Source organism: Pleurodeles waltl, chromosome 3_1 (assembly GCF_031143425.1).
Source record: "Pleurodeles waltl isolate 20211129_DDA chromosome 3_1, aPleWal1.hap1.20221129, whole genome shotgun sequence".
In the NCBI taxonomy this organism is placed as follows: domain Eukaryota; kingdom Metazoa; phylum Chordata; class Amphibia; order Caudata; family Salamandridae; genus Pleurodeles; species Pleurodeles waltl.
Window position 1 is genome coordinate 1457112195 of NC_090440.1, and position 27334 is coordinate 1457139528.

Here is a 27334-nt window from a genome sequence, read left to right on the forward strand (position 1 = left end):
GACCTGAGTAGCGAGGACGGTCTATTTGTTATAGTTCAATGCCCCATGTATAAAAAAAATGGTGGAAAACGAAATTAGATGATGCACAAGACCTGCTGTGGACCATGTGGTTGGAGTGGCCTCTTGGTCTCTCCTAAGTGGATGGGGTTTAAATTCAACAGAAAGGAGGTCTACCGATGAGATCTGGGATAAGTCTCTTATTTCCCCCATCAATTTTAGAATGTTTCCTCTATTGAGATTGTCAAAATTCTCCTCTGACTTAGTGTGGAATGAGGAGTAGTTTATGCGCCTCTGTATGTGCAGCCACTGATGAGACCAACAAGTGCTTGTAATCTGCTTTTTCACAAGGAGCATATTGGCACACAAAGTAGTTTTGCTTTGTGCCAGAAATTACTGGGGCAATGTGTGCATTTTGAGACCAAAACATATTTTTGCTTTTTGACAATGTTTGTTACAATGGTGAGGACCCAGCAGTTCCCAGAACAATAAAGTTTTAAAAAAGCTATGTCAAAATAAGACACACATTGACAAAAACAAAAGACTGACCACCAATGTCTGACCGATTGACTTTGCCAGTGCTAGTTTATTTTCATGTTTCTCATCATCTTGTTTAAACTGGTTTCACTGATTTTTCCATTGTGAATATTTTTGGAAAGAATAGCATGCCTTTAAACATCTCACTGAACGATCCTTCAAAGAAATGGTACCTAAAACTTCACAGTAATTTAGCAAAACATTTTTTTCCCTAGTTGCATATTTTTGTGAACATTTTATTTTGAAAGCAAAGAATTGTCAATCTTGCTTTCAAGCTTCTGCAAATATCTGCATCTGATCAGAGAGCATTCTGGGATGTGTACCCTTTTTCTTTTTTCTTAACTGGAGCTACTCCCAGTACTGCAGTCCAAGCTTACACCATGTATTTGGATCGCTCACCCTAATAATAAATAAATACTTAATGAACCACAGATACAAGCTCAAACAGTATTAGCATATGGACAAAAATATTGCCTCAGCTGCAGACAATTCCCTTCCCTGCTCCATAATGTAGTACTGTAAACTGGCAGCCAAAGGGTGTGTGCTACAGGGGGCTGGGCCTTCTTGTCCCAAGGACAAAATAAACAAGAAATCTTGTTGTCCTTGACCCCAAACAATATGTTCTGGGCATTGGGCTATAGGAATTCCACACCCCTGAACAAAACAGACATTTGTTTCTAGTTCAGGCAGATCAAAACTGTATTCTACACAGTGGAAGGTCATTCACAAAAGTGGACTAGTTACCCTTCAAGGGCCTAGTGCTGTATTTGAATGTTAACTTGTTACTAATGAGGTGACCCTTTGGCCCAGACAGTATTAAAGTGTAAAAAGGACAAAATAATACAGTAATACTGTTATGAAATGTGCTGCATTACACACTGTAATTTCGCCTTTTCTTGCTCTATAATTTAGTCAACCCTGCCTCAAAAATTAGTATTCCCCTGTCCTATAATTCCAGTGACCCCGAAATTAGGTTACACGAAATGAACACTGTCTATCAGATTGCGTGTTTGAAAGGGTGTGACTTGTAGTTTTGCCGACTGGGAAGTATTAGGTGTGGTGCATGAGGATCAGTAACATGCTTTTGTTGCAGTGCTGCACTAGTAGCCAGCCATGGGCATAACAATAAGATGCTGCAGAAAAGTGTGGTCATGGATGCAGTTTAATCATTGGGTGGCTAACATAATACTGTTATAAGAAGGGAAATAGCCAACAAGTGAGGTAGATGTCATTTATTATGATGCTTGAGAGTATAGAGTTACTGAGTCTGGCGTTTAGGAGAAAAGAAAGCAATAGGTTGTCACTGAAGGGTCTTAACTGGACTGTAGTGCTGTGGTAGAGATGGTTCAATGGGTTACATACATTACTTTAAAACTGATATGTCTAGACCTGCAGTTTGTGTTAAAATTGGATGGCCGGTGAGATACAAGCCTGCATATGTAGATTAAGTAATTGTCCAGAATTTGTGTTCTGTATCCTCTGTAGGCTGGGATGGAGGTAAGGCAGTGCTCTGAAGTGAAAGCTTTAAAGGCAGCAGTGGCATGTACTGTTTGAAGGAAGTAACTATCCTTACTTGGTTTACATGTACTGCATGGCAGAAATTAGAGTTCATATTCACGTGCAGGTTCCTTACTTGGGCAGAAGGGTTTAGTAGTGGGTCTTGTTCCTGTGTCTAATGGAAGAGCAATGGTTCAAGTTTTTTGCTTGTGAGTAGCTTAGTTTTCAATGTGTTCATTGAGTATCCAGTAGTATCCCGCTTGGAGGAATTAGCCAATGGCACAAGAGCTGTAAAATGATTTGCATGGCCTCAGTGCAGTTGTAGTAGTTTTGTTTGTAGGAGGTGATGAGGTCAGAGATACACATCGGTGCTGAGGTACATATTGATGAGGAGAGATACAATGTGGTTTCCTTGAGGGACATCAGCCACTAGTTGCATAGTACAGAGGAGGAGATAGAGTAAAGGTTTCATTATTGAGGAAGGAGGCAGTCCAGTGTAACATGTCCTGTTCTTCTCTGTTTCCAAGTTTCTCTAACAATGTAAAGTTGTGAACAGTATCAACGGTTGTTCATGAGTCTATATAAGAAACGGGCATTGGATATTGGCCAATAAAAAGAATCGTTCGGTTTCTGCATTTTTTCAACTAGGTTTGGTTCAAGAGATTACGACTTTGCTGTGAGTAGCAGATGCGTAATAGCATAGATACCTCTAAATTACCTCATTACACTTGTATTCTGGAGGCTTGGGTACCTGTCCAAAGCAATTTGGCTGCCATTTTGAAGTGCGTTTGGTGACTCCTCACATTTGATATTACACCAGAAGAGGATGAGCTTTGTTTACAAAGTACTCCTTCCTCCACGCAGTGCACCGTATTGAGACTCCAGTTTCCACAATTTCAGGTTGGTAATGGCTCAGCAGCTCACTGAAAGCTCCAGCACTTCACTCTGAAAGCACCGCCTTCTGTTGCAGCAGATTCCACCATGCTCTTTGTCTGGGAAAGGAGGCACAGCAGTACTAAGCAGCTTCCTGCCTCATGTAGATCATTTTCAGCAGCAGACAACCTAACAGGAGGCTTTTCATTTCTCCCACCGGCATCTGACAAGACAACAGGTCATGGAATCTGGACATTGCTGCTACCCAAATGGGGGTGACGTTGCTGTGGCTACAAGCTCTCACTAAAATCTTGGTGGATTGACAGTCAGACACCCTACTCCTTAAATTTTCTTCAGTTCGGGTGCTGGGGTTGTAGATATTGAGGGTATTAGGAGCTTGTCTTTATACAGCGGTGTTAGGTGATTTTGTGGTAAACAAAGTTTCTTAAAATTCACACAAGACCTGAAAATATTCTCATGTGAGGGACGGCAAAAACACAAAGTATATTTGATGTGATCATTCTCAGTAGGCAAGTATTGTACTGTAGGATGACCAAAATTTGAGTAACTGCGTGTGTCTTAATGTGTTGCAGAAGTGCTGGAATGTTGTATGAGAATGCAAACCACACCCTGAGGTGTTTAAAAATAGCTTATTATCTGCAGAAAGAGAATCCTCTGTAGGTTGTTTGAACAGCCAAACATGCCACACTTTTGGTGTGTCAAAGAAGTAATATATTAAAGGCGTAAAAGAGCTCCAGGAGACTTTCAGAATAGCTGAGCTGGGTATCCATTAGCCACTTAGAGTGTTACATTAAACACCCAAAAAGAAAAGCGGAGAATATCCTTCAGACAGTGTTATACAAATGATATAACTAACATATGTTTGTGATATCTGTACTTACAAGTTTAGTGTAAGAAGTGGCTTGGTACTGTGACAGCAGTGAAGAGGGTAGGATGCATGAAGAGCATACGTTTTGGTTGTGTATTTGTGTAGCGCATCTTTTAAATGTGAAGTGGTTTGTTACATCCAACATACTGTGTTGGCTTTTAAGATGCAGTTAGTATATGTCATCCTTTATTTGTGCCTGTTCGCAGATTGAATATCAGATGTTACAGCTTTGGTCTTCACTCCACAGGCATTACGGTGTGTTGACCGTTACAACACGTAATACCCTGTAGGGTAATAATTCAAATATGCATTTCCAATATATTTTCATGCTTTTTTATATAGGCTTTTTCGTTGTTTTAGTTCGGTTTAATTTTTGAGGGGCTGGCACCCCAAACCCCTTATGTTTTGCGGGGTATTCCTCTAAGCCCACTACTTTTTAAATCTCCTTAACCACCGTCTTCCCACCCATAAACACTAACAAACCCTTTAGCTCTAACCCACTTGTTTACCTTAAATTCACCCTTACCCCTTCACCTCTAATGTTTCCTAAACCATAAAATTGCCCTTATCGCCCTTATCCACATCTGAACCCTAAATTGAGCCTTCCCTCCCTTCACTGCCCCCACCCCAAACCATGAATTCACCTTTATCTCCCTTTACCTCTACTCACCCCTGAACCCTAATAAACCCTATACATCTACCCATCCCACAAAACTAAAAATACACTTACCTCCTTTTATCCGCCTTTAAACCCTTAAAAATCACACTTACATCACTTCACCATTACTCACCCCTTAACCCTAAAATCATCCCTTCCTCCCTTTATCCTAGATTCACTCATTCCTTACTACTATGACTCCTAAATCCCTCAGATTAACCATATGCCCCTTTACCATTACACACCCCTTGACCCTATAATCACCCATTCCCCCATTTACTCTAAATTCACTCATAGCCCTTTCACCTCTATCCACCCCTAAATCTTAAAATAAAACTTACCCCTAAATGACCGTAATCACTCCCTTATCCTGCTCATTTGCCTGCAAAGTGAAGTCCAACCTGGAAAAGGTAAACTCATAGGGAATCATTTACCTGCATGGTACTTACCTGCAATGTAAAGACTGCTGGATAAGTGTAATACAGAGGAAAGTCCACGTAGTAAAGGTTGTATTCTGTGCAGATGTTCTTCTGCCAAGCAATATTTCATATGGTGTGAAAAACCATGCTACATCCTTTTTAGGTCTCGCTCTAAATGGCATATGTGCTGTCTCGAGAAGACATGTTGTATAAATGTTGTCAGCTTCAGCCCGCCTGTAGGTTTCCCATTTGCCGGCTTCGTCATTCTCCTATTCGTTCCCCCCCATTTTTCAGTGGCATGCAGGCGTCTTGCCTCATCCAGTGATTACCTCTATCCGACAGCATGGACCAATTAGTAATATCCGTCTACTGCTCTTATTTTAGCAACTGTTTTAGGAACTACTCTTTGCTTTCTTTATGAGCATTTCAGACGAGCGCTTGTGTTTTCACTCGCTCCAAGCTACTTGTTATCTCGCCACATTTGCTGGGCATTCTGGTGTTGCTTGATTGTCCCCAAACTTCCTCCCAATTTGCTGCTTGACCCATCCCCCCTTCCCCTTCCTCCTCATTGCTTGCTTTGTGCGCGAGCACTCATGCGGAAATGACACACACAAACGGAAATGACACACACAAACTAATTGAAAACCTGACAGCTATGAAGTAATTCACAGACAGACTCAGACTCCAATATCTCGAAATAAAAAGCTAAAATGGAACAAGCTCAACAGATTATCCCCAAACACACATACATTAGTGCTAGATCGAGACTTGAGTACGGTCGGCCATCTTGGAGTTTAAAATATTACATCATTCCCAACTCATAGACCAACCAAAGACCAAAAAATGCTGTTTTAACGTAGAAGCAGCTTTAGAATGCTAAATCCTTTTATTTTAGTACTACTTTCTATGTGTTTCAAGAAGTGTAGCACTTTTTTAAATGAGTCAGTTTATGTAACGCAAGAAGATATTTCAAGTATAACCTTAAGTTACATAAAAGTGTTAATTACTTTGCAGAATTCTTGCAGCCTTATCTCTGCACAACTTAACCAGACATATCATTTTTTTTTCTTATATAGTTTGATGATGGCAGAGCTTGATGCACGGCTGTCTCCAGTCCCCCTCAATTCCAGTCCAACCCACATAATTCCACTCCACACACATCCACAACACTACGTAACGCATAGTAAAAGACATTAACAATGACAACACCTGTTGTTCTCGTATTGATGAGACCTGTTGCCTTTACCAGTGCTTGTTCTCTGAAAGAGGTTGAGGGCTTATCAAGAGCAGTCTCTCCACATTTGTCTTTTGTGAAGTTGTTGATGTCTAGTCTCACTAAATTTGATTTCTCAAGTAGGGATGAGAGTGCCATTCATTTGTTGGATTTCCTGAGTTGTGTCGCTGAACGCTGGTCTTACATAGTGGTTGGCTTGCGCAGCGCAGTTTCTGGAATAAAGAAGAGAATAAAACAGCCTTATTATCTGCCAGATGAAGTAGATGTAGTCTGTTACATGCTGTTTTCGTTTTAGGAATTCTAATTTACTAGTCAGTTTCCCAGTAAACAGTCTGCTTGCTTAATCAAACCAGTTGTTAAAATCACCGAGGATGGTCAAGTGAAGTTTGACAAGATTCTCCTACCAAGTCTGAAGCTTTTTCTGGTTGGAGCCTGGTGATCTGCAGATCAGTCAGTAGGGATGGGTGACTGAGAATTGCATAAGTAGAATGTGGGTATGCCTGCCTCATCTTTTGTCTTTCTCTTCTCCTATGCTTCAAGATCTACAGTTAAACAACATATATTGTGCCATGAGCAGTTAGCACCAGATGCCTTGTACAAAGTACTGCATGTCTTGTTAAGAGGCAAGCCAGTAAGTGTTCACTTTATCCCTCTGTGCTAGGTTGCGATGTATGCAGGACGAGGGTCATCCTATACCACAGAAAAAGTCGGTTTTCTTTTTGCAAAGGAAGACTGAAGGGGGTGAGCTCTAAAACGGCTTTTTTGTGGCAAGTTCCATAAATCTCATTCTCTGTGTCATCCAAAGAGACCTTTAAGGGCCCCAATAGCGGGAACAAAATATGTCCCAGTGCATTAATTGTTATCAGGAGAGTGTGGGCTCTCCTAACTGTTTCCCTCCATCCCAAGTCCCTGATGCCTTCTTCCAGCTAGAGTTGTCCTCCGTGGTGGTTCTCCTGGCAGTTAACCATGGGAGACAGGGACTTTGAGTACAAGGTACTCTCCTGTGGCCTAGGTATAGCTCAACAATTATCATAAGAATCCTGAACGTTGTGGTGGCTCTTTGGCTTCAGGACTTGCATTGGTAACCTTATTGGGAATACTGTATGCTAACACCCTGTATGGGCCGATCCAGATCAGCAGGACCTTAATGTTTTGGTTCCTGTGTGGTGTGGGGCTCACAGTGAACTATCAAAACCCTCTCTGCTTTTTTTCTGAAAGGTTTCATTGTGTAAGGCCATTTCTGTCCACGATACTTAAAGCCCTTTCATCCCCAGAGTTTTAAGGCTGTCCACGAGACTGGAGAAGTTGCTCTTGTAGAGGGGGCATTTGATAACCTGCTGATTTCAGAGGTTTTTGGGCCTTCATTCAGTGGAGTGAGCTGCCATTTTATATTGCATACAGGCATGAAGTGGTAAAGCTATTTGATCAGTTGCTAGGCCTTTCCTTCAGATCCATGCTCCCAGTTTAATAGTGGGCAGCTTCTTCCACCTTCCAAGGTGGTGGGATATGGGTTAGGCTGTGTTGTTAAGAGCTCAAGTTTGTAGCACTCCGATTGGGATCTGGCCATAATGAATTTATGGAACAGATATGTTAAATGTCGTTTTCTTGGCCCTGAAAGACTACTTACCCGTGGTTAAATTCAAGGCAGACTTGATTCGTACAGAAACACCCATTACTCAGTTTTACTCAGGGAAGCTACCCTTCATTTTGCTGGCTACTCTAGAGATAAGGGTGTTGATTATTTGGTAGGAGACCCTAATGCTGAAGTTTAACTTTGCAGCAGTGTTCAACCCAAGAGTTGACAGGCTTATGTAGAAAACACACACATACACACACCCACACACACTCTCGCTCCCTTTCTCCACCGCTCTCACTTTCCCATCCACAAATTCACTTGCTAGGCTCATGATCACCCAAAGTGAGACCTGCGGTGTTCTACTTGATTAAAAATGCTGAAACTTTCCTGCCTGAGTGACAAGCCCATGGCTTCGCTGTGAACAGTCTCGTGATGGACTGGTCAGGAAAATTCGTCTTTATCATCATTTCTACTCATCTAATCTTGAGAGTACTCGAGGAGGTCAAAATGCAATCTAGGATATTGTCTTAGTTGTAGCTTCACACTGACTCACTTGATCTGCTTGGTCTTGAACTATAACACCTACATCAAAAAAGGTTCGACTTCTCTAAGTGTCACTACTTATTACATTTTCGTCTTATTCCCAATGCTCTCTCGTCAACCCTTATACCAGCAGTCACGGCATAACTGATAGGCTTTGTGTCAGGGAATTTAGAGGATTATAACCCAAGAATGGAATGAACTGCATGATTTGTTGTAGCTTGCACACGCATTCATGATCAGGAGGAGCATGCGGTTTGATGAAAGCATCGAGAAACATCGATAGTGTTGCCTCAGGGTGGCAGGGTACCCCTAGATTGGCAGTAGAGGTTAGTCTATGGACTGAGACAGTCACTTATGAAGGTGACTGTATCCCTTGTTGGGTTTATTTTCTCCAGATTTACATATGTCGTATCTAAGCTCATTATTCGTTTTTCATTTATTTAATGTTCTTTTTGTTAGTCCTTTCTTGTGCAATTATGTGCTGCTGTTTTCGTAATTTTCAGCTTAACAACATTACTTTTGGTCTCTTTTTTAAGTTATCAACTTCGAGAGTTCACTGCTTTATTTTGTATCCAGTTCCTTTTGTATTCTATTTAGTTTGTGTGACTGTTCCATGACTTGAAGGAGGTGTTGTGTGTTCTGACATTGAGTGGCAGCGGATATAATTTGTTTGCATGGCATGTCTGTGAGGTGGTCGATGTGGTTGTCAAGTCAGGAGAAACATGTGTGCCATGAGAGACGATTGTAATTGACTGAGGTTACCCAAAGAGCAAATATCCCCTGCAGAGAATTTTCGTGCATGCACTCGTTCCACCCTTTCTGATAAAAGTAAGTGGGAACTTGTATGAATATTCTTTAAGCAAATAATTGCGTTTTGGAAGGTTTCTAAAATATTTGACCTGATGAATCTGTCTTTTCCTCTCCACAGAGAAATGAAGCATGGGGCGCAAAACACAATAGGACAAGGTGAGATCATCAGCAACACACAGGGTGTGCTGAGTGGTATTATTTGTACTGAGCATATTGAAGGCACTGGTATCAAGTGTAGGAGTATTTTGCGATGGCAAATGCTTTTTGAAGGACGAGTAGCACAGTAGAATTATATTTGGTGGAGCAAGGTAAGCTCCCCGATATGGATCTATGTCAAAAGACTGCCAAAGTAATTTTGGAAGACAATGTCTTGTATGCTGATCAAATTATATGACTTGAAGGCTGATGCTACAGGACCTAACTAACAAACACCCTTCTGCCACAGTTCCTCTGTCACTGTCTGGTTCCTTCTCGCGTTCTTCACCCCACTGCAACCGTGTAGAGCACCACCTGTGGACAAATTTATTCCACCCCTCTCAACTTCATCTCCAACCTCTACTCCCACCCCCTAACAAGCCAATTCAGGATGCCTTTGTCCCTGATCTAACCTCCCACATGGTCTAAGTCCGGATAGACTCGTCAGCAGTTCTATTTGTAAGAGGAACTGTTAAATATCTAATTTCTGCATGTCTTTAACTGTTAGCCACAACACTGATATCTAGCAAACAATAACTGTTTGAGCAGCAGCAAATGTAGGCTCTGTTTGAGAACAGCAATTGTACCCACTTTTGGGTAATCAAAGACTCTGTTTCTGGAGCAGCACATATAGCTCCTGATGGCACGAGGTGTTGACATTAGATGTAGACTTTTTTTTAGGGGGCAACAAATGTGGACTGTGCTTGGGTGGCAGCAAATGAAGACCCTACTTTGGGGCAGCAAACCAACACCTTCTTTTGGGGGAGGAGCAGAGGCAGTAAAGTTAGACACATTATGGCAGTGGTGGGGGGGCAACAGACATAAACCATTCTTAAGTAGGGCAGAACACTAAAACCCTGCAGTTCAAACCTAGGCCCTGCTTAGAGGGCAGCAGCTATCTGCCTAAGGGGCAGCATGTGTAGACCTACTTTTAGGTTGGCAGCATGGGGATAAAAACAATCTAAACTGGAGATTGCATATGTAGACAGTATGTTGGCAAAAAAAAATGTCCCAGACAACATTGAGAGTTGATGCTGTAGATAACTTTACCCTATGAATTGAACCAAACCAAGCAACTTATTTCACTTAATCTATTCGAAAGTAGCACTGTATGGTAATGAAAGATTTTTGTAGCAGGTCTGGTCCATAATTGTTTTGTAATCTGGAGTTATTCCACTGCTACCCCACCTGTTCAATAATTGGCATTGATTATGGTAGTTTGAGGTAGGAGTCCTTATGTTATAAGGCATGTGTGGCTGTAGATGCATATGATGTGCATACTTCTGCCAACTAGTGTTGGGTCCAGATGTATAAGCTCTTATTTTAAAAGCCAATTGACTCTATGCTCTTTGTGTGATAAAATTGCCTTAACCGTCTTTGCCAGAAAGGTGGTCACATTACTGCAGTAAAGTAATGCATACCATTTACCATGTTAACTTTTTGAATTACATCCTATGTCTTGGTGGACACTTTTCTCATTTCTACTTTCTCTTCAAATTTTAGGCACCCCTCCTGGACTTACAGAATCCCAGCTCAGCAACTGTGCAACCAAACTTCATGTAGACAAGGCCATCAGACGCCGTGTAAAGCCTCGGAGCCTTATGCAAGCAGATAGTGCACTGTGCAGCCAGATGGAGTATAAGGAACCTAGATGCTTTCAGGTGGGATCAGAAAGCCCACCTTTGTGTCCAGAGAAGGCCTTGGCTTGCAGTGCTGGGAGCTTTCCAGAAGGTCCGTGTCCTCTCAGACAGGGAAATCCGGCAGATTCTTTGTTGCATGCAGATCCTGCTGATGCCTGTCAAGTGTCACATGTCCAAAGCACAGGCAAGGAGGAAAAAATGCTTTTGAAGAGACACTACTGCATAGGTGAGCCCTCGATCTTGGGAGCACTGCCAGATAATGGGGCCATGTTTGGCAGGATGCCTCCAACATTATGCAAGGTTAAGCTGGCTCCTGGAAAAGGTAATGTTGCTAACCTTGTTCGGCTACTGAAGAGCAAGTGTGGCAGTGACAGGATCAACCTCTACCCTGTGGTTCAGCTCATAGACATCATGAAGGACTTGAACCGACTCTCTGATCACTTGAAGAACAGCGGTGTCCGATTAGATTGCAACTACCTGCCTCTAAAAGACAATGCACCATTGGGCAAGAAAGAGGAGGGCACTATGGAAAACCACACAGATCAAGGGTTGCAGTATAGTTTCTACTCATCACTAGCACTTGCCAACAGAATCCGAAGGCCTGAGGAGAAGATTAGTGCACACAATAGCACCAAATCTGATACTTTTGATCCAGTGACAGAAGCGCCGAATGTTGCTGAAAATGAGGATCTGGAAAACTCTGAGAAGGGTGACTGGCAAGATCCTAATACAGAATTGTGTGATGAAAAGTATAAAGGAAACCTAGACCTTGATCCAATGGACTCCCTGGAATCTGCAGGGTCATATGTGCTGAGAGAGTTAGCAGCCTTGGCATGGCTAGAGCCGCAAACCCTAGATAATGAGCCTCAGTCTCTAAATCAGCAGATGCTGGATTCCCAGTCACCAGGTTCACAGTCATCAAGTCCCCGGTCACTAAGCCCTGATCTAGTGCAATCCCAGAATCAGGACTCTGATCCCTCATTTGCAGAAGTACAGTCCGAGGACCATGAGATGCTAAATCTAGCATCAGAAGATACGCATAGGTTACGACCCTTGGTACTAAATCCTCAGGTGGTAGATAAACAGCTCCCAGATTTCCAGATGCTGGAGCCCCAGCAGGTAGCATCTCATTCAGCAGAATTCCAACATCTGGCACAGGACTCCACAGAATCCTCAGATTCACGTCTCTCCCAGTCCCTGCAGCACCATACATTGCCCATGTCCCATGTGCCAGATGCCAATCTTCAAGAGCCACAGTTTCCAAGTTTCCCACTGAAAGAGCCCTCATCACCAAAACTCCAGATTTCATTTTCCACTTCTGTAGGGTCTAAGGTTGTACAGCCCCATTTATCGGAATCCCAGTTAGCCGTGTTACAGGATGTAAAGAGCATGAGCTCAATGCCACCAGATTCACACATGCCAGACTCTGATTTGCCAGATTACCAAAGGCAGGACTCACCATTTCTAGATACCCAAAAGTCAGACTTTATGTACCCAGATTCCCAGGGGCTAACTTCGCAGTCACCAGATTATGAGAAGCCAGGCTCTCCGTTACCAGACACACCAAACATAGGCACACTTGTGCCTAATGTCCAAATGGTAGACTCTCAACCTCCAGGCTCCCGAAGGCCAGAGTCTCCGTCTCCAGCTTCGCTTGGTTCATGCTCACCATCACAAAACTGTCAGTTGCTAGACTTGCCATCGCCAGGCTCCCAAAGGATAGACTCTCGGTCTCTATATTCTCAAGGGCTAGAATGTCCTTCACCAGAATCTCAGGAGCTAAGCTCACCCTTGCCTGAGTCCCACGGGGTTAGCTCACCGTCTCCAGATTCCCTGGGGGTTGGATCACCATCACCAGTTTCCCAGAGGCTAGGCTCACCATCGCCAGGTTCCGATAACCTAGCCTTACCATCACCAGGTTCCCAGAGGCAAGCCTTGCTATCGCCGGGTTTTCACAAGCAAGGCTTGCCATCACCATGTTCCCAGGGAATAAGCTCACCAGCACCAGGTTTGGAGAGACTAGGCTCACCATTGCCAGGTTCTGAAAGACTAGGCACACCATCACCATGTTCCCAGAGGCTAGACCCACCATCACCCTGCTCACAGATGGCAGGATCACCGGATTCCCAAATGGCAGGATCCCCAGACACCCAGATGGCAGGATCCCCAGACACCCAGATGGCAGGATCCCCAGACACCCAGATGGCAGAGTCCCCAGATACCCAGATGGCAGAGTCCCCAGATACCCAGATGGCAGAGTCCCCAGATACCCAGTTGGCAGAGTCCCCAGATACTGAGATGGCAGTATCCCCAGATTCCCAGATGATAGGGTCACCAGAGTCCCATATGGTAGGGTCTCCAGATCCCCAAATGGCAGAGTCACTAGAACCTCAATTGCAGTCACCAGATCTCCAGATGCCTGCATCCCCCTCCCCAGAATCCCCAATTGTGGAATCCTCTCCAGATTCCAATATGTTGGGCTCCCCATCCCCAGAATCACAAATGTTAGGATCCCCATCCCCAGAATCCCAAATGTTAGGCTCTCCATCCCAAGAATCCCAGATGCTAGAGCCCCCGTCACCAGATCCCCAGATGCTGGGGTCCCCATCACAAGATTCTCAGATGCTGGGTTCCCCATCAATGGATCCACAGATGCTGGGATCCCCATCAATGGATCCACAGATGCTGGGATCCCCATCAATGGATCCACAGATGTTAGAATCTCTCTCACCAGATCCTCAAATGATGTCTGCTTCGTTGGACCACCAGATGCTAGGTTCTCCTTATCCACAGATGTTAGGACCCCCCTCTATGGACCCCCAAATGTTAGAGCCCCCTTCAACAGACCCTCAAATGCTTGAACTAGATTCTCAGATGCTTGGTCCCCCATCACCAGATCCACGATTACTTGAACTGGATTCCCAAATGATAAACCCTCAGTCCCCAGATCTGCATATGCTCAATTTGGATCCCCAGATATTAGCCTCACAGTCACTAGATCCTCATGTAGCAGACTCTCAATTAAATTCCAGTAGGTTTTCCATTGGAGGTATTCTATCTTCAGATATTTTCCCTGTTCGAATAAAGCCCAGATTAGGACGGCCTCCTAAGAATAGTCAAAAGTATGTTGCAAGGAAGACTGATAAACCAAAGATTTGCCGTCGGAGAAAGCCAGGAAGGTCAAAGAGAATGGGGGTAGGGTTGGAGAATGTGGATCTTCATGCCTTAGAACAGGCGGATGTACTAACATCCCAAGGCAGGATGCCAGCCTTCATGGAAATGCAAGCATCTCAGTGTGTTATTGAGATTCCAAAGGAAGAGGCTGAAGATCAGCCAAAGAAGTCCAAGTGCCGAGGCGTTAGAAAAATGGTGGTGCGAATGGCTAAGATCCCTGTTTCCTTGGGTAGAAGAAATAAAACAACGTACAAAGTCTCATCCCTGAACAGCAATCTAAATGTGGATGGTAAAGACGTAAATGCCCAATCCAATGTGGAACCAACACCACTCCTGAAGATGAAAAATAATGGGCGAAATGTAGTGGTCGTGTTCCCACCTGGAGAATTGCCCATTATTTTGAAACGCAGACGAGGCCGCCCTCCCAAAAACTTGGTTGTTGCTCCAGGAAAACCGAAGGAGGTGACACCCACTCTTCCACTACCACCGCCAGAAATAAAGAAGCGGAGGAAGCGGAAGCAGAAACTTGCCTCTCCCCAGCCCTCCTATGCAGCAGACACCAATGACAGCAAAGCTGAATACTCTGATGCCTTGGCTAAGTTGGCGTTCCTCAATCGGCAAAGCCAGTGTGCTAGCAAGAGCTCACCACCCCGGTGCTGGACACCCACCATACCAGAGTCTGTGCACCAAGCCCCTGATACTCATAGCATCTCTCAGTTCTTACACAAAGTACAGGGATTCCGTCGAAGAGGTGGAAGAGTAGCAGGATTCGGAGGACGTGGTGGGGGGCACGCTTTAGAGCCCAGGAGATGTTCTTTTAGTGACTTCTTTGAAGGAATTGGAAAGAAGAAGGCTAAAGTTCAGACTGATCCTTTGCATCCGCGAAAGCGCAGGAGAGCTGAGCAAGAACCAGTGGGAAAACCCAAACGCAAGAGGCGGTCTCGAAAGAACGGTGCTCTTTTCCCAGAGGAGGATGTTGACCAGAACTTTGAGGATGGTCTCCTAGAATGGGCAGGGGACATTGCAGGGCAGTGGCCTTCTCATCAAACGAACCCACAGAACCAGACAATTAGAAACTGCAGCTACCAAGGCAATGAATCTAGAGCCTTTTCTTCTTCATTGCTCGACTGTGGCTCTCCGAATAGGACTGGTTATTACGCAGGAGGAAGCCATTCATCCCAAACTGAAAGTAGCCAAGATAGGCACAGTCTCTTCACTGGCTATTTCCGGTCTTTGCTAGATTCCGATGACTCATCCGATCTGGTCGATGCAGCTCTTTCATCACAGCGGGCAGAGGCTCGAAAATCAAGCACATACACTGCCCCAAGTGCCACCCCCAGCCCAAGGAGCTTACCAGCGTTCCCCAGTAGAGGTACAAAGGCCAGCCCTGCCAGCACTGAAGTCCCCTTTCCGGTTGCTTTGCAGAGTCGACAGCCTTTTACCCACAGCAGGACAGTAAGCTATGGGGGCAACATGTCCCAAATTACATCGGAGTGCCGTAATCCTGAGGTTTTTCAGAAACTAGTACCTCCATCTTCAGTTTCAAGGTCACCAACAACTCACCATACTCCTAACAGTTTTGCACAATACAGTGGTTATGGGACAGGGCAGACTCTGTCTGCTGCAAGTATATTTCAGCAGAATAAACAGTATGTCACTCAAGAGTGTTCCAGTAGCAAGGATTGCAGTTTTCCGTTCAGCGGTGGCAACAGTTTGCCCTCTTCGCCAGGCAGTGCTCACAGTGGTGTTTATGGACAGCAGACAACAGTCCCCCCTTTGCCCATGAACAAGGCCAACTATTTCAACAATTCAGAACCAACCCAGTTCTCAAATGCAACACACACACCACTGAGATGTGACAGCCGCTCCAGTGCAGTCTCGCCTGCTGGCTACATGGCCCAGAAGAACACCACTGCGGCTTTCCCACCTGCTACTGAAAACTGCCGTCAGCTGCCCAACTCAAATCACTGGAGTCTAAGGCAAAATTATAGCAACATGGAATGGAACTCTGATGGTTTTGGCCAACTATATAACCCAGCATTTGATTGCCACATCACAGAGCCAAATGTCATCCTGGATATCTCCAACTACACCCCTCAAAAGGCCAAGCAGACTACCACTTCTGAGAACTTCTCAGAGTCCTCTTCAGATAGCACTCAGTTCAATCAGCCTGGAGGAGGCTATCGGAGGGCCAACAGTGAGGCTTCATCCAGCGAGGGCCAATCAAGCCTGTCGAGCTTAGAAAAGCTAATGATGGACTGGAATGAAGCTTCCTCTGGCCCTGGATACAATTGGAACCAGAGTGTGCTTTTCCAGAACAGTTCAAAACCAGGAAGAGGAAGGAGAAAGAAAGTTGATATGTTTGACCCTGCCCATTTGAACTTTCCCCCAAACGTATCCCCAGCTGCTGGTTTCCCTTCCAAACGGAGCATGGGCCCAAGGCAGCCTCGAGGAGCCAGGGGAGCATGCTCTGCTAACAAGAAGGAAAGAGGTGCAAAATCTAAATTTGTTCCCAAGCCACAACCAATTCATCCTTTGTTTCACGAAAGCACAGAACTTGGGTTAGACTATTATAGTGGGGACAGCAGTATGTCCCCTTTGCCCTCCCAGTCAAGAGCTTTTGGGGTGAGTGAAAGAGACCCTTGTGACTTTGTGGGACCCTATTCCATGAACCCTTCCACTCCTTCCGATGGAACGTTTGGACAAGGTTTCCACTGTGACTCTCCCAGTATTGGACATGCAGACTTGGAAAGTAAACATTTCCAATCCCTGCCTCATCATCAGCTTGCTGTATCCAGCCAGCAGGCCCAGGCTGCTTTTGACCAAGCACTGCAGAAAGCCTTCTCCCCTAACTGTTCACCTACTATGGCCTTCAAAGACGATCTACGGCCTAATGATGTACGGAAGCTACCTGCATGTGATCCTCTCAAGCATGGCTTGCAAGGACCCCCTATGTCTCATTTAACTGCCTGTCGAGACTTGTCCATGCCCCAACCTCGCTATGACTCTCCAAGCTGTAAAAATGCAAACTTCTGGTATTCCCAGAACTCCACTGCAAGGAGTCCTCCTTATGATGCTAAAGCTGGGGCAGGAATGCTAATAGACTTCATGAGAAATGACATTTCCTCCTGTCTCAATCCCCACATGCCCAGCCCCACGGCCCCAAAGTCAGACAAGGAGTCACTTGAACTTGCAAGGGTTCACCACAGAGGAGGTTATCCTTGCCCGTTGATGAATGACTTGAACATGTCCCCGGTATCCAGAGACTCAATGCTACAACTGCAGGAGAATTACCGGTACCCCAGCTTTCCCCCTCCAGGGCATCCAGTCCTCTCTGCACCAAACCTGAAAAACAGTTTTTTGGGTCCAGTGCTGGACCCGCACCCTGAGGACACTTTTACCGTGACGTCGTTGTAGTGTCATTTGAAGTGCCAACAAGACAGAAACGTTTTGTTACAGGGTAAGTTAAAACAGCACCTGAAAGATATACAGAATGCCTTTCTTTGCAGTGTTCAAACATTGGTCATGGTTTTGTTGTAAGTGCATTTTAGACCCCTAAATTAGAAATGGGGTTGACCATCCAGATGTGATGAAAATAGGAGAACTGTAAGGAAGCCTTGCAGGAGCAGCTTGTTTAGCATGTTTATTTCTAGCTACCCTATTTTATGCACAACATTCAACATCTAGGGTTAGTGAGGCTAACTTGGTTTAAGATTTATTTTATCAGAAGTATTTGTATAGCGTGGACCTTGTCCTGAAGGGCAGCAGGGTGCCTCACATCGATAAGGGAGTTGTTTGCTGAGACATGTTTTTGCAGGTGCTTAGACAGACACATTCCAGGGTGCATGGTCATTGGCACGTGTCAAGAGTGCAGACAATCAACAGATTTAAAACCGGGTAGGGATGGCATGAGTGCAGACAGAGGTAGTTCACATGTAGAGTGTGGGGCAAGGGAGACGAGCCCACCAAGTGGAGGATAAAAGGAGAGTTTTAATTTCTTAGTTAAAGCTCACTTATAAAGTGAGGAGGCGACTCATAGGTTAAGGTGAGTGCGGGGGTTGTTCCATGGTTGGGGTCAAACAAGGAGCAGACCAGCCTTTTTCCTCTACTCTCTTTTGCCTTAATAATCTTCAGCACCATCTGAAGCAGGAGAGGCCAGCGGAGCAGTCTTTTGGTTGATGTCATCAATATTGTCTGGTGGGTGGTGCAGAGACTCGGATGCACAAGGGAACAGGGAGCCAATCACGTTTTTTCGGGAGTAAATTTGATGAACTGCTGTAGACTGCTGATCAGTCTAACAGCCGTATCAAAGAATGCTTTTAATGTGGTGACAGTGGATTATTCTTTTTATTAGTTGTTTAAAGCCAAGGCACCAACCGGGCAATAGAAACCCTGGGACTTGACAGTGGTGCCGTGAGTGGGTGCAGAGCCTATTTGTCGAATAGAGTTAAGTAATTAATTGGTGTTATGGTTAACCTGGTACTTACCCCCCTTAACACCCCCCCCCCCCACCCTCAACACCCCCATTGCTCTGTTTGATTAACCTTAAAGTACACATTGGACATCCCCGTTTAAATGCTGTGCAGAAGTGCTTCAGACCAAAAATATCTAGTATCTAAGAAATCATGGGTACGGTTGAATGTCTACGTCTTATTCGTATAGTAGGTACCCAAAGGACTCCATCTAATGGCCATATATCACAATATCACAAGGAAAAAAATTGGCCGTGGGAGACAGACTTAACAGTTAACAGGGGGAACTTGGATTTTGAAGTTCTTTGAATGCATGGTCTGTTGGCCAGAAAATAGCTTGAACAAGTTGAGGTCTGTTTTAGAGACAAGCTGGTTTGGGTTATGTAATGAATTTTTAGTATTGCTTATCTCACCAGTACTGTAAGTCGTAGTGCTTTGAGAGTAGAACATGTTTCTTTGGTTGAGAGTTTGCCCAGACGAAATTCCATTGTGCAAACTGGTTCAGCCAAACCCTTGTCCCAGTAGAGTGTATCTTGGAAGTTTCTGTCAGGTGATTAAGTGGGGGTGACGTACAGTACAAATCTGTGTGAAATTGTTGTATATATATATGCAGGGAGTAAAATGGTGGGAATGGGGCTGTGCGTGCAGACAGAGTGGCAGCTCTTGTGAGTACCTTGCCGATGAAGGGGTGAGATGTGATGGTAGTTGCTGAGGTAAAGGGACTGCTTGTCTAGTAGTCAGTGTGGATGGGAAAGTGCAGATGCAGAGAGAGAAGTTTATGCTTAGTGAGTATGAGGCGAGTCGGGGGAAGGAATTCAGTATGGGGGGGTATTTGTAGTGCAGTGATTTTACAAATTGTGTAAAATGGTGATCAATTAGTCGGTGGTAAGGTGTTAAATACCGAGTCAGAGTTGATTTTATATGGAAGAACATAAAAAGTACTGTTGTGGGGTTTGCAGTATCATTTTTGTAAGACATGGTATTAGTTTTTGTTTGCTAAAAATTGTTTTAGGTGCATTGTTTTTCAAAAGAGTGGTACATGTAAAAAGGTGACCTTTCACAATGTTCATCACAAACTGTTCTCTGCCTTCGCCCTCTTCTGAGAAGGCTTTGATCAGCTGCGGTCCATCCAAATGGGCCGAAGGGCCACACCCCCTTACGTTTTTACCCAAAGAGTGCCTGTGAAAGGTTAGCCTGACACTCTTTTATTTCCAGGTCAGACAGCTAGGAGCGAGATGCGCAGACGCCTGGCTGCCTGAACTTATCTTAAATTCTCTGACTCTTAAATTAGGCTAGTAGGGCTGAATAACCTAGACTTTCTGTGGTCTGTTATTCTCTCCCGTCTATTTCTATTTAAAAGGGATAGTTGAAGCCATTTTCAATGTAAAAAAGTAACCCATTTATGGAAGTTCATCTTGAAGTGAAGGTACTCGTTCATAAGGAGAGTGAGTGGGTGGCACCCACTCCCCAAAATGGCAACATTTCTTCCACTCCCTTGGAGTTTGTCAAGTTTACAAATCACAGTACATCGCTCACGTTTACTTTGTATAGCTTAATTATTAGCGGGCTCCATCGATTTAAAATATTGAGTGATAAAGTGCAAATACAACACCATCAAAGCAATGTGTTTTGGGAACTGACATTCCAGCAAGAGAATACATACATCTCGCCCAATTGTTTCATTATAAAGAAGTTGTAAAACCATATTTTATTACGTATTATGCAAACATTAAATTTGGAACAATTCCAACTACAAAATTCATATTGTGAACAGTGCAATTGATTTATCAATCAGTGTACTCAAATATGAATTTGTAGGTTACTTATGGATACTGAAATTACATTCCCTCAAAAATTAAGCTAAAAAGCATTGAGACTCTATGCTTGGGTGCACCATCATGGGATATGGCTAGTTGCCAACATTCAAGCTTGCTATCTAAACACAAAGGTCAACAGCCCCAGTTTGTGTTGTCTTGCTGACCGCCAATGACATCTCCATCCAGGGATGGTACAGCATGCCTTCGACCTATGGGTCATGGATCATGTGAATCTTTGTCACTTACAGCAGTGCCCATTGTCTGCAGTTCTGAGCCCTCCCTCATGCCCTGCAGGGTATCCAGGGGGATGCGTTTCAATTGAGGTGAAACATATTCTAATTCTCTACACATTTAGTGCCATATCTTTGAATCCTTGTTTTCTGTGGAAGGTTCGCCAGAAACAAATCATCTTAATCGCACCACACTTGCTGAGAAAGCTGTGGTGAAAAGACCATCTATGTCCCTTCCTGTGTCTTCCGTTTGCCTTTCTCTCACCGTGGACCTCCTCTCTAAGTGGTATGGGCTGGTGTGTCACCACAACCTCCAAAGCCTCCACGTTTATGAGATTGAGCTAAGTCTCCTGAGCTCCTTCCAACTGCGGCTGAGCTGGTGGATGTGATTATTTTAGCTTGTTGTCCCTCCACCAAAGTGTTCTACTTTGGAAGGTGGAATAGATTTGCCACCTACAGTGCGGACCCTGATGTGGACCCCACGAAGGCTTCCCTATGTGAGGTACTTAGCTTCACACTCTTGCTGACATAGCAGGCCTGTGAAGTGGGCACCATCAAGGGATACATTGAAGCCTCATTGGAATTTCTCTACCCTTCCAGACAAGCCCCCCCTTTTTTAAATCCATGATCTTGATGAGGTATTTGAAGATTCTGTGATTTATTTGGACCAGTGGGACTTGTGTTGACTTTTTTGATAAGTTCTCTCTTTGAGCCCCTCCACATTTGCCAGTTAAGATTATTAACATTCAGGACAGTTTTTCTTGCGGTCATTAACTTGGCGAGGCAGGTCACTGAACTGCAAGCACTGACAGGCCTCTAATAATCATTAAAATGTTACTAGACCTGCAGGTCAGGTAACTTGAATAATCAGCTCAACCTAACTGTAATATACTTCACCCGTAAACAGGTGTCAAATTGTGTGATCCTAGGCAAATATTTTATTTTAGAGTGGTCTTTTTCTTCATGCTCATATGTGAGTGCATCTTAAAGTATGTGAGTTCGGCATTACTGCTGTACAAAAAAAACCTCTTTTGTGTGACTAGATAGACTAAATATTTGCCACATGTATAATGCGGGCCCATTTATGAGGCTGTTTGCATCGCTCATGCACCATGCAACATGGTGCAAGAGTGACGCAAACATTTTGAAGCCACGCAAAGCCACTTTATGTGGTTCTGAGAGGCTCCAAACATCTGGAGTAAAGAAATGCAGTGCAAATCGCTGTGTTTGCATTACTCTGCCCTGGAAAGGCGTTCCATGGGGGTTGCATGAATGTTCAAAGTCATTTCTCATAGATTTTGCGCATCCCCATATTTACAAGAACTTGTAAACCTGGGGATGTGCCAAAATCTTACACCTTCCCAGGGGAGGCCTAACAATGAGAAATATCTCTATTTCTGCATTCTGCAGCACACACAGAAAGAGCAATGCGACTCCCAGGATTGTTTTTGTACAGGTAAGCGTCTCTTCCTGCACAAAACAATCCTGCATGCACTGCAGGCACCGTGGTGCAAGGGTGCCTGCGTTGGAGCTAGGCAGGCCATTCTGTGCCAGTGCATGGGAAAGTGCCATATTGCTTTAAATACGAGTTCATTCCTTCCCTTTACCTGTCAAGCAGTGCAATGCAGCAAGGTGACTTGCTGCACTACACTGCATAACTTCCTCATAAATGAGGCCCTAACAATTTAGCCTACATTTAAGATGCACATGATCTCTGACTTGCCTCTTAGTTTACTAATCACATTGCCATCAGGTCAGGAGCATTTCTCAGTTTGTTTAAACGCTTACTTTTAATAAATACATGTTCGGTGGCATGTGTAGCTGCAGATACACATGTTGTGCATAGTCCGCCGTCTGGTGTTGGGTCGGAGTGTTACAAGTTGTTTTTGTTCGAAGAAGTCTTTTCGAGTCCCGAGACCGAGGGACTCCTCCTCCTTTGTTCCATTGCGCATGGGCGTCGACTCCATGTTAGATTGTTTTTTTTCCGCCATCGGGTTCGGACGTGTTCCTTTTCGCTCCGGGTTTCGGGACGGAAAGATAGTCTTAACTTCGGAAAACTACGTCGGTATTGTTTCGCTCGGTATCGGGTAAGAATAGAATCAACACCGAATCGTGAAGAGCTCCGGTAGCCCTTCGGGGTAATTTCGATCCCCCGTCGGGGCCTGGTCGGCCCGACCGCGTGTAACATCGACACTGATGGAACGGACCCCGTTCCGATTCTGTCCTAAATGCCACAATAAATATCCATATACAGACCAACATTTGGTCTGTAACTTGTGCCTGTCGCCCGAGCACAAGGAAGAAACGTGTGAGGCCTGTCGTGCGTTTCGGTCCTGAAAAACGCTCCGTGACCGGCGAGCCAGAAGATTGCAGATGGCGTCCACGCCGACAGGACACCGAGAGTTCGAGGGACAAGGAGAAGAAGAGGAAGCCTTCTCCATCCATGAATCGGACTCGGAGGAATTCGACATCGAAGAAACCGTGAGTAAGACGTCGAAGCAAGCACCACACAAGAAAACAGACAAGGCCCAGGGGACGCCACTGCCAACAGGCCATGGCTCAACCCATAAAGTAGGTGACCGTCCATCGGCACCGAAAAAGGCCGAGATCGTCCGACTCGGGTCGAGACACAGGCACGCAGCAATCTCGGGACCGAGAAAGTGCTGCCGAAAAAGATCGACGCCGAGACAGCGGAACTGCAGCTGCTCGACGCAGAGACAGCGGCACCGAGGAAGATCGACGCCGAGAAAGCTCGACGCCGAAAAAGAAAAAATTCTCCTCGGAGCCGAAAACAAGCAGAGACACAGTTTCGGTGCCAAAACGACCAGCAACCGAACCAACTGCCAGCTCATATACAGAGGAACAATCACTGTCCTCTCAAATGCGCAAACACAGATTTGAAGAAGAGTTACAGACCACTGATGTAGACCACACACAAAAGCGGATCTTCATACAAAGTGGGACAGGGAAGATCAGCACTCTTCCCCCAATCAGGAGAAAAAGGAGACTCGAGTTCCAAACACAAGAACAAACACCACAAAAAATGGTGAAGAAGGTAACTCCGCCACCCTCTCCTCCACCTGTAACTCACACATCACCGGCACAGACTCCGTCACATTCACCGGCTCATACCACCATGAGCCAAGATGACCAGGACGCTTGGGACCTATACGACGCCCCAGTATAAGACAATAGTCCTGAGTCGTACCCTACCAAGCCCTCACCACCTGAGGACAGCACAGCGTATGCACAGGTGGTAGCTAGGGCAGCAGAATTCCATAACGTGTCGTTACACGCAGAACCTATCGAGGATGACTTCCTTTTCAACACCCTCTCCTCCACCCATAGCTCCTACCAAAGCCTACCTATGCTTCCAGGAATGCTAAGGCACGCAAAGCAGATCTTCAAAGAACCTGTCAAAAGTAGAGCGATTACTCCAAGGGTGGAGAAAAAATATAAAGCACCGCCCACGGACCCTGCTTTTATCACCTCACAACTACCACCAGATTCAGTCGTGGTAGGGGCAGCTCGCAAGAGAGCCAACTCGCACACATCAGGCGATGCACCACCTCCAGATAAAGAGAGCCGCAAGTTCGACGCAGCTGGGAAAAAGGTCGCAGTACAAGCTGCAAACCAGTGGCGCATCGCAAACTCTCAGGCGCTCCTAGCGCGATACGATAGAGCCCATTGGGACGAGATGCAGCATCTCATCGAGCATCTACCCAAAGAATTTCAAAAACGGGCAAAACAAGTGGTTGAGGAGGGACAAAACATCTCCAATAACCAAATACGCTCCTCTATGGACGCAGCGGACACAGCGGCAAGAACAATAAATACCGCAGTAACCATAAGGAGGCACGCATGGTTGCGCACATCTGGCTTTAAACCGGAAATACAGCAAGCGGTGCTCAATATGCCGTTCAATGAACAACAATTGTTTGGACCCGAAGTGGACACGGCAATTGAGAAATTGAAAAAGGACACGGACACAGCCAAGGCCATGGGCGCACTCTATTCCCAGCAGGGCAGAGGCACTTTCGGCACCTTCCGCAAAACAACCTTCAGAGGGGGGTTTCGGGGTCAAGCCACACAAGCCAGCACCTCACAGTCAACACCGTCTACCTACCAGGGACAGTACCAAAGGGGAGGCTTTCGGGGCCAGTACAGAGGAGGACAATTCCCTAGAAACTGGGGAAAATTTCAAAGTCCAAAAACCCCTCCAACCAAACAGTGACTCACAAGTCACTCAACCCCTTCACACAACACCAGTGGGGGGGAAGACTAAGTCAGTTTTACAAATCTTGGGAGGAGATAACAACAGACACTTGGGTCTTAGCAATTATCCGACATGGTTATTGCATAGAATTTCTCCAACTCCCTCCAGATGTCCCACCAAAAACACAGAATGTGTCAAAACAACATCTAGACCTTCTAGAACTAGAAGTTCAAGCATTACTGCAAAAGGACGCAATAGAATTGGTACCACGTACACAAAAAAACATGGGAGTTTACTCACTGTACTTTCTAATACCAAAAAAGGACAAAACACTGAGACCAATCCTAGATCTCAGAACACTAAACACCTACATCAAATCAGACCACTTTCACATGGTCACGCTACAAGACGTGTTACCACTGCTAAAGCAACAAGACTACATGACAACCTTAGATCTAAAGGACGCGTATTTCCACATACCGATACATCCCTCGCACAGGAAATACCTAAGGTTCGTATTCAAAGGAATACATTACCAATTCAAAGTGTTGCCGTTCGGTATCACAACCGCACCAAGAGTATTTACAAAATGCCTAGCATTAGTAGCTGCACACATCAGAAGGCAGCATATACACGTATTCCCGTACCTAGACGATTGGCTAATCAAGACCAACTCCCTCACAAAGTGTTCACACCACACAGATTATGTCATACAAACCCTCTACAAACTCGGTTTCTCCATCAACTATACAAAATCTCACATTCTGCCGTGCAAAACACAGCAATACTTAGGAGCGACAATCAACACAACAAAGGGAATAGCCACTCCAAGTCCACAAAGGGTTCAAAATTTTCACAAGGTTATACAAGCCATGTATCCAACACAAAAGATACAGGCAAAGACGGTATTAAAACTCCTAGGCATGATGTCCTCATGCATAGCCGTTGTCCCAAACGCAAGACTGCACATGAGGCCCTTACAACAGTGCCTAGCATCACAGTGGTCACATGCACAGGGTCACCTTCTAGATCTGGTGTTGATAGACCGCCAAACATACATCTCGCTTCTATGGTGGAACAGTATAAATTTAAACAAAGGGCGGCCTTTCCAAGACCCAGTGCCACAATATGTCATAACAACAGATGCTTCCATGACAGGGTGGGGAGCACACCTCAATCAACACAGCATCCAAGGACAATGGGACGTACATCAAACAAAGCTGCATATAAATCACCTCGAATTGTTAGCAGTATTCCTAGCGTTGAAAGCATTTCAACCCATCATAACCCACAAATACATTCTTGTCAAAACAGACAACATGACAACAATGTATTATCTAAACAAACAGGGGGGAACACACTCGACACAGCTGTGCCTCCTGGCACAAAAGATATGGCAATGGGCAATTCACAACCACATTCGCCTAATAGCACAATTTATTCCAGGGTTCCAAAATCAACTAGCAGACAATCTCTCTCGAGATCACCAACAGATCCACGAATTGGAGATTCACCCCCAAATTCTAAACACTTACTTCAAAATTTGGGGGACACCTCAAATAGACCTATTTGCAACAAAGGAGAACGCAAAATGCCAAAACTTCGCATCCAGGTACCCACACAGGCTCAAGGCAATGCTCTATGGATGAACTGGTCAGGGATATTTGCATACGCTTTTCCCCCTCTCCCTCTCCTTCCATATCTAGTAAACAAATTGAGTCAAAACAAACTCAAACTCATACTAATAGCACCAACATGGGCAAGACAACCTTGGTACACAACACTACTAGACCTGTCAGTAGTACCCCATGTCAGGTTGCCCAACAGACCAGATCTGTTAACACAACACAAACAACAGATCAGGCATCCAAACCCAGCATCGCTGAATCTAGCAATCTGGCTCCTGAGATCCTAGAATTCGGACATTTAAACCTCACCCAAGAATGTATGGAAGTCATAAAACAAGCTAGAAGACCATCCACTAGACACTGCTATGCAAGCAAATGGAAAAGATTTGTTTGCTACTGCCATAATAATCAAGTTAAACCATTACATGCATCTCCAAAGGATATAGTGGGATACTTGCTACATTTACAAAAATCAAATCTAGCCTTCTCTTCCATAAAGATACACCTCGCAGCAATATCTGCATACCTGCAAATTACCCATTCAACTTCACTATTTAGGATACCTGTCATTAAAGCGTTTATGGAAGGCCTAAAAAGAATTATACCACCAAGAACACCACCTGTTCCTTCATGGAACCTCAACATCGTCTTAACAAGGCTCATGGGCCCACCTTTTGAACCCATGCACTCTTGCGAAATGCAATTCTTAACGTGGAAGGTTGCATTTCTCATTGCCATCACATCTCTAAGAAGAGTAAGTGAAATTCAGGCGTTTACTATACAAGAACCTTTTATTCAAATACACAAAAATAAGGTGGTCCTAAGAACCAATCAAATTTTTTTACCAAAAGTTATTTCACCGTTCCACTTAAATCAAACGGTAGAACTACCAGTGTTCTTCCCACAGCCAGACTCAGTGGCTGAAAGGG

General features: G+C 44.8%; 1 protein-coding gene across 3 annotated transcripts in view; it reads left to right on the forward strand.

Moving 5' to 3' along the window:
• The window catches only part of AHDC1 (AT-hook DNA binding motif containing 1), a 300426-nt gene that overhangs the window by 215442 nt on the left and 57650 nt on the right, over positions 1-27334 (forward strand). For all 3 annotated transcript variants that reach the window (XM_069225031.1, XM_069225033.1, XM_069225032.1), the window contains exons 3-4: positions 9152-9189; positions 10732-17502. In XM_069225031.1, the coding sequence (XP_069081132.1) occupies positions 9152-9189; positions 10732-17459 (6766 nt within the window). In that variant the 3' untranslated portion in view covers positions 17460-17502. The remainder of the gene's footprint in view (positions 1-9151; positions 9190-10731; positions 17503-27334) is intronic.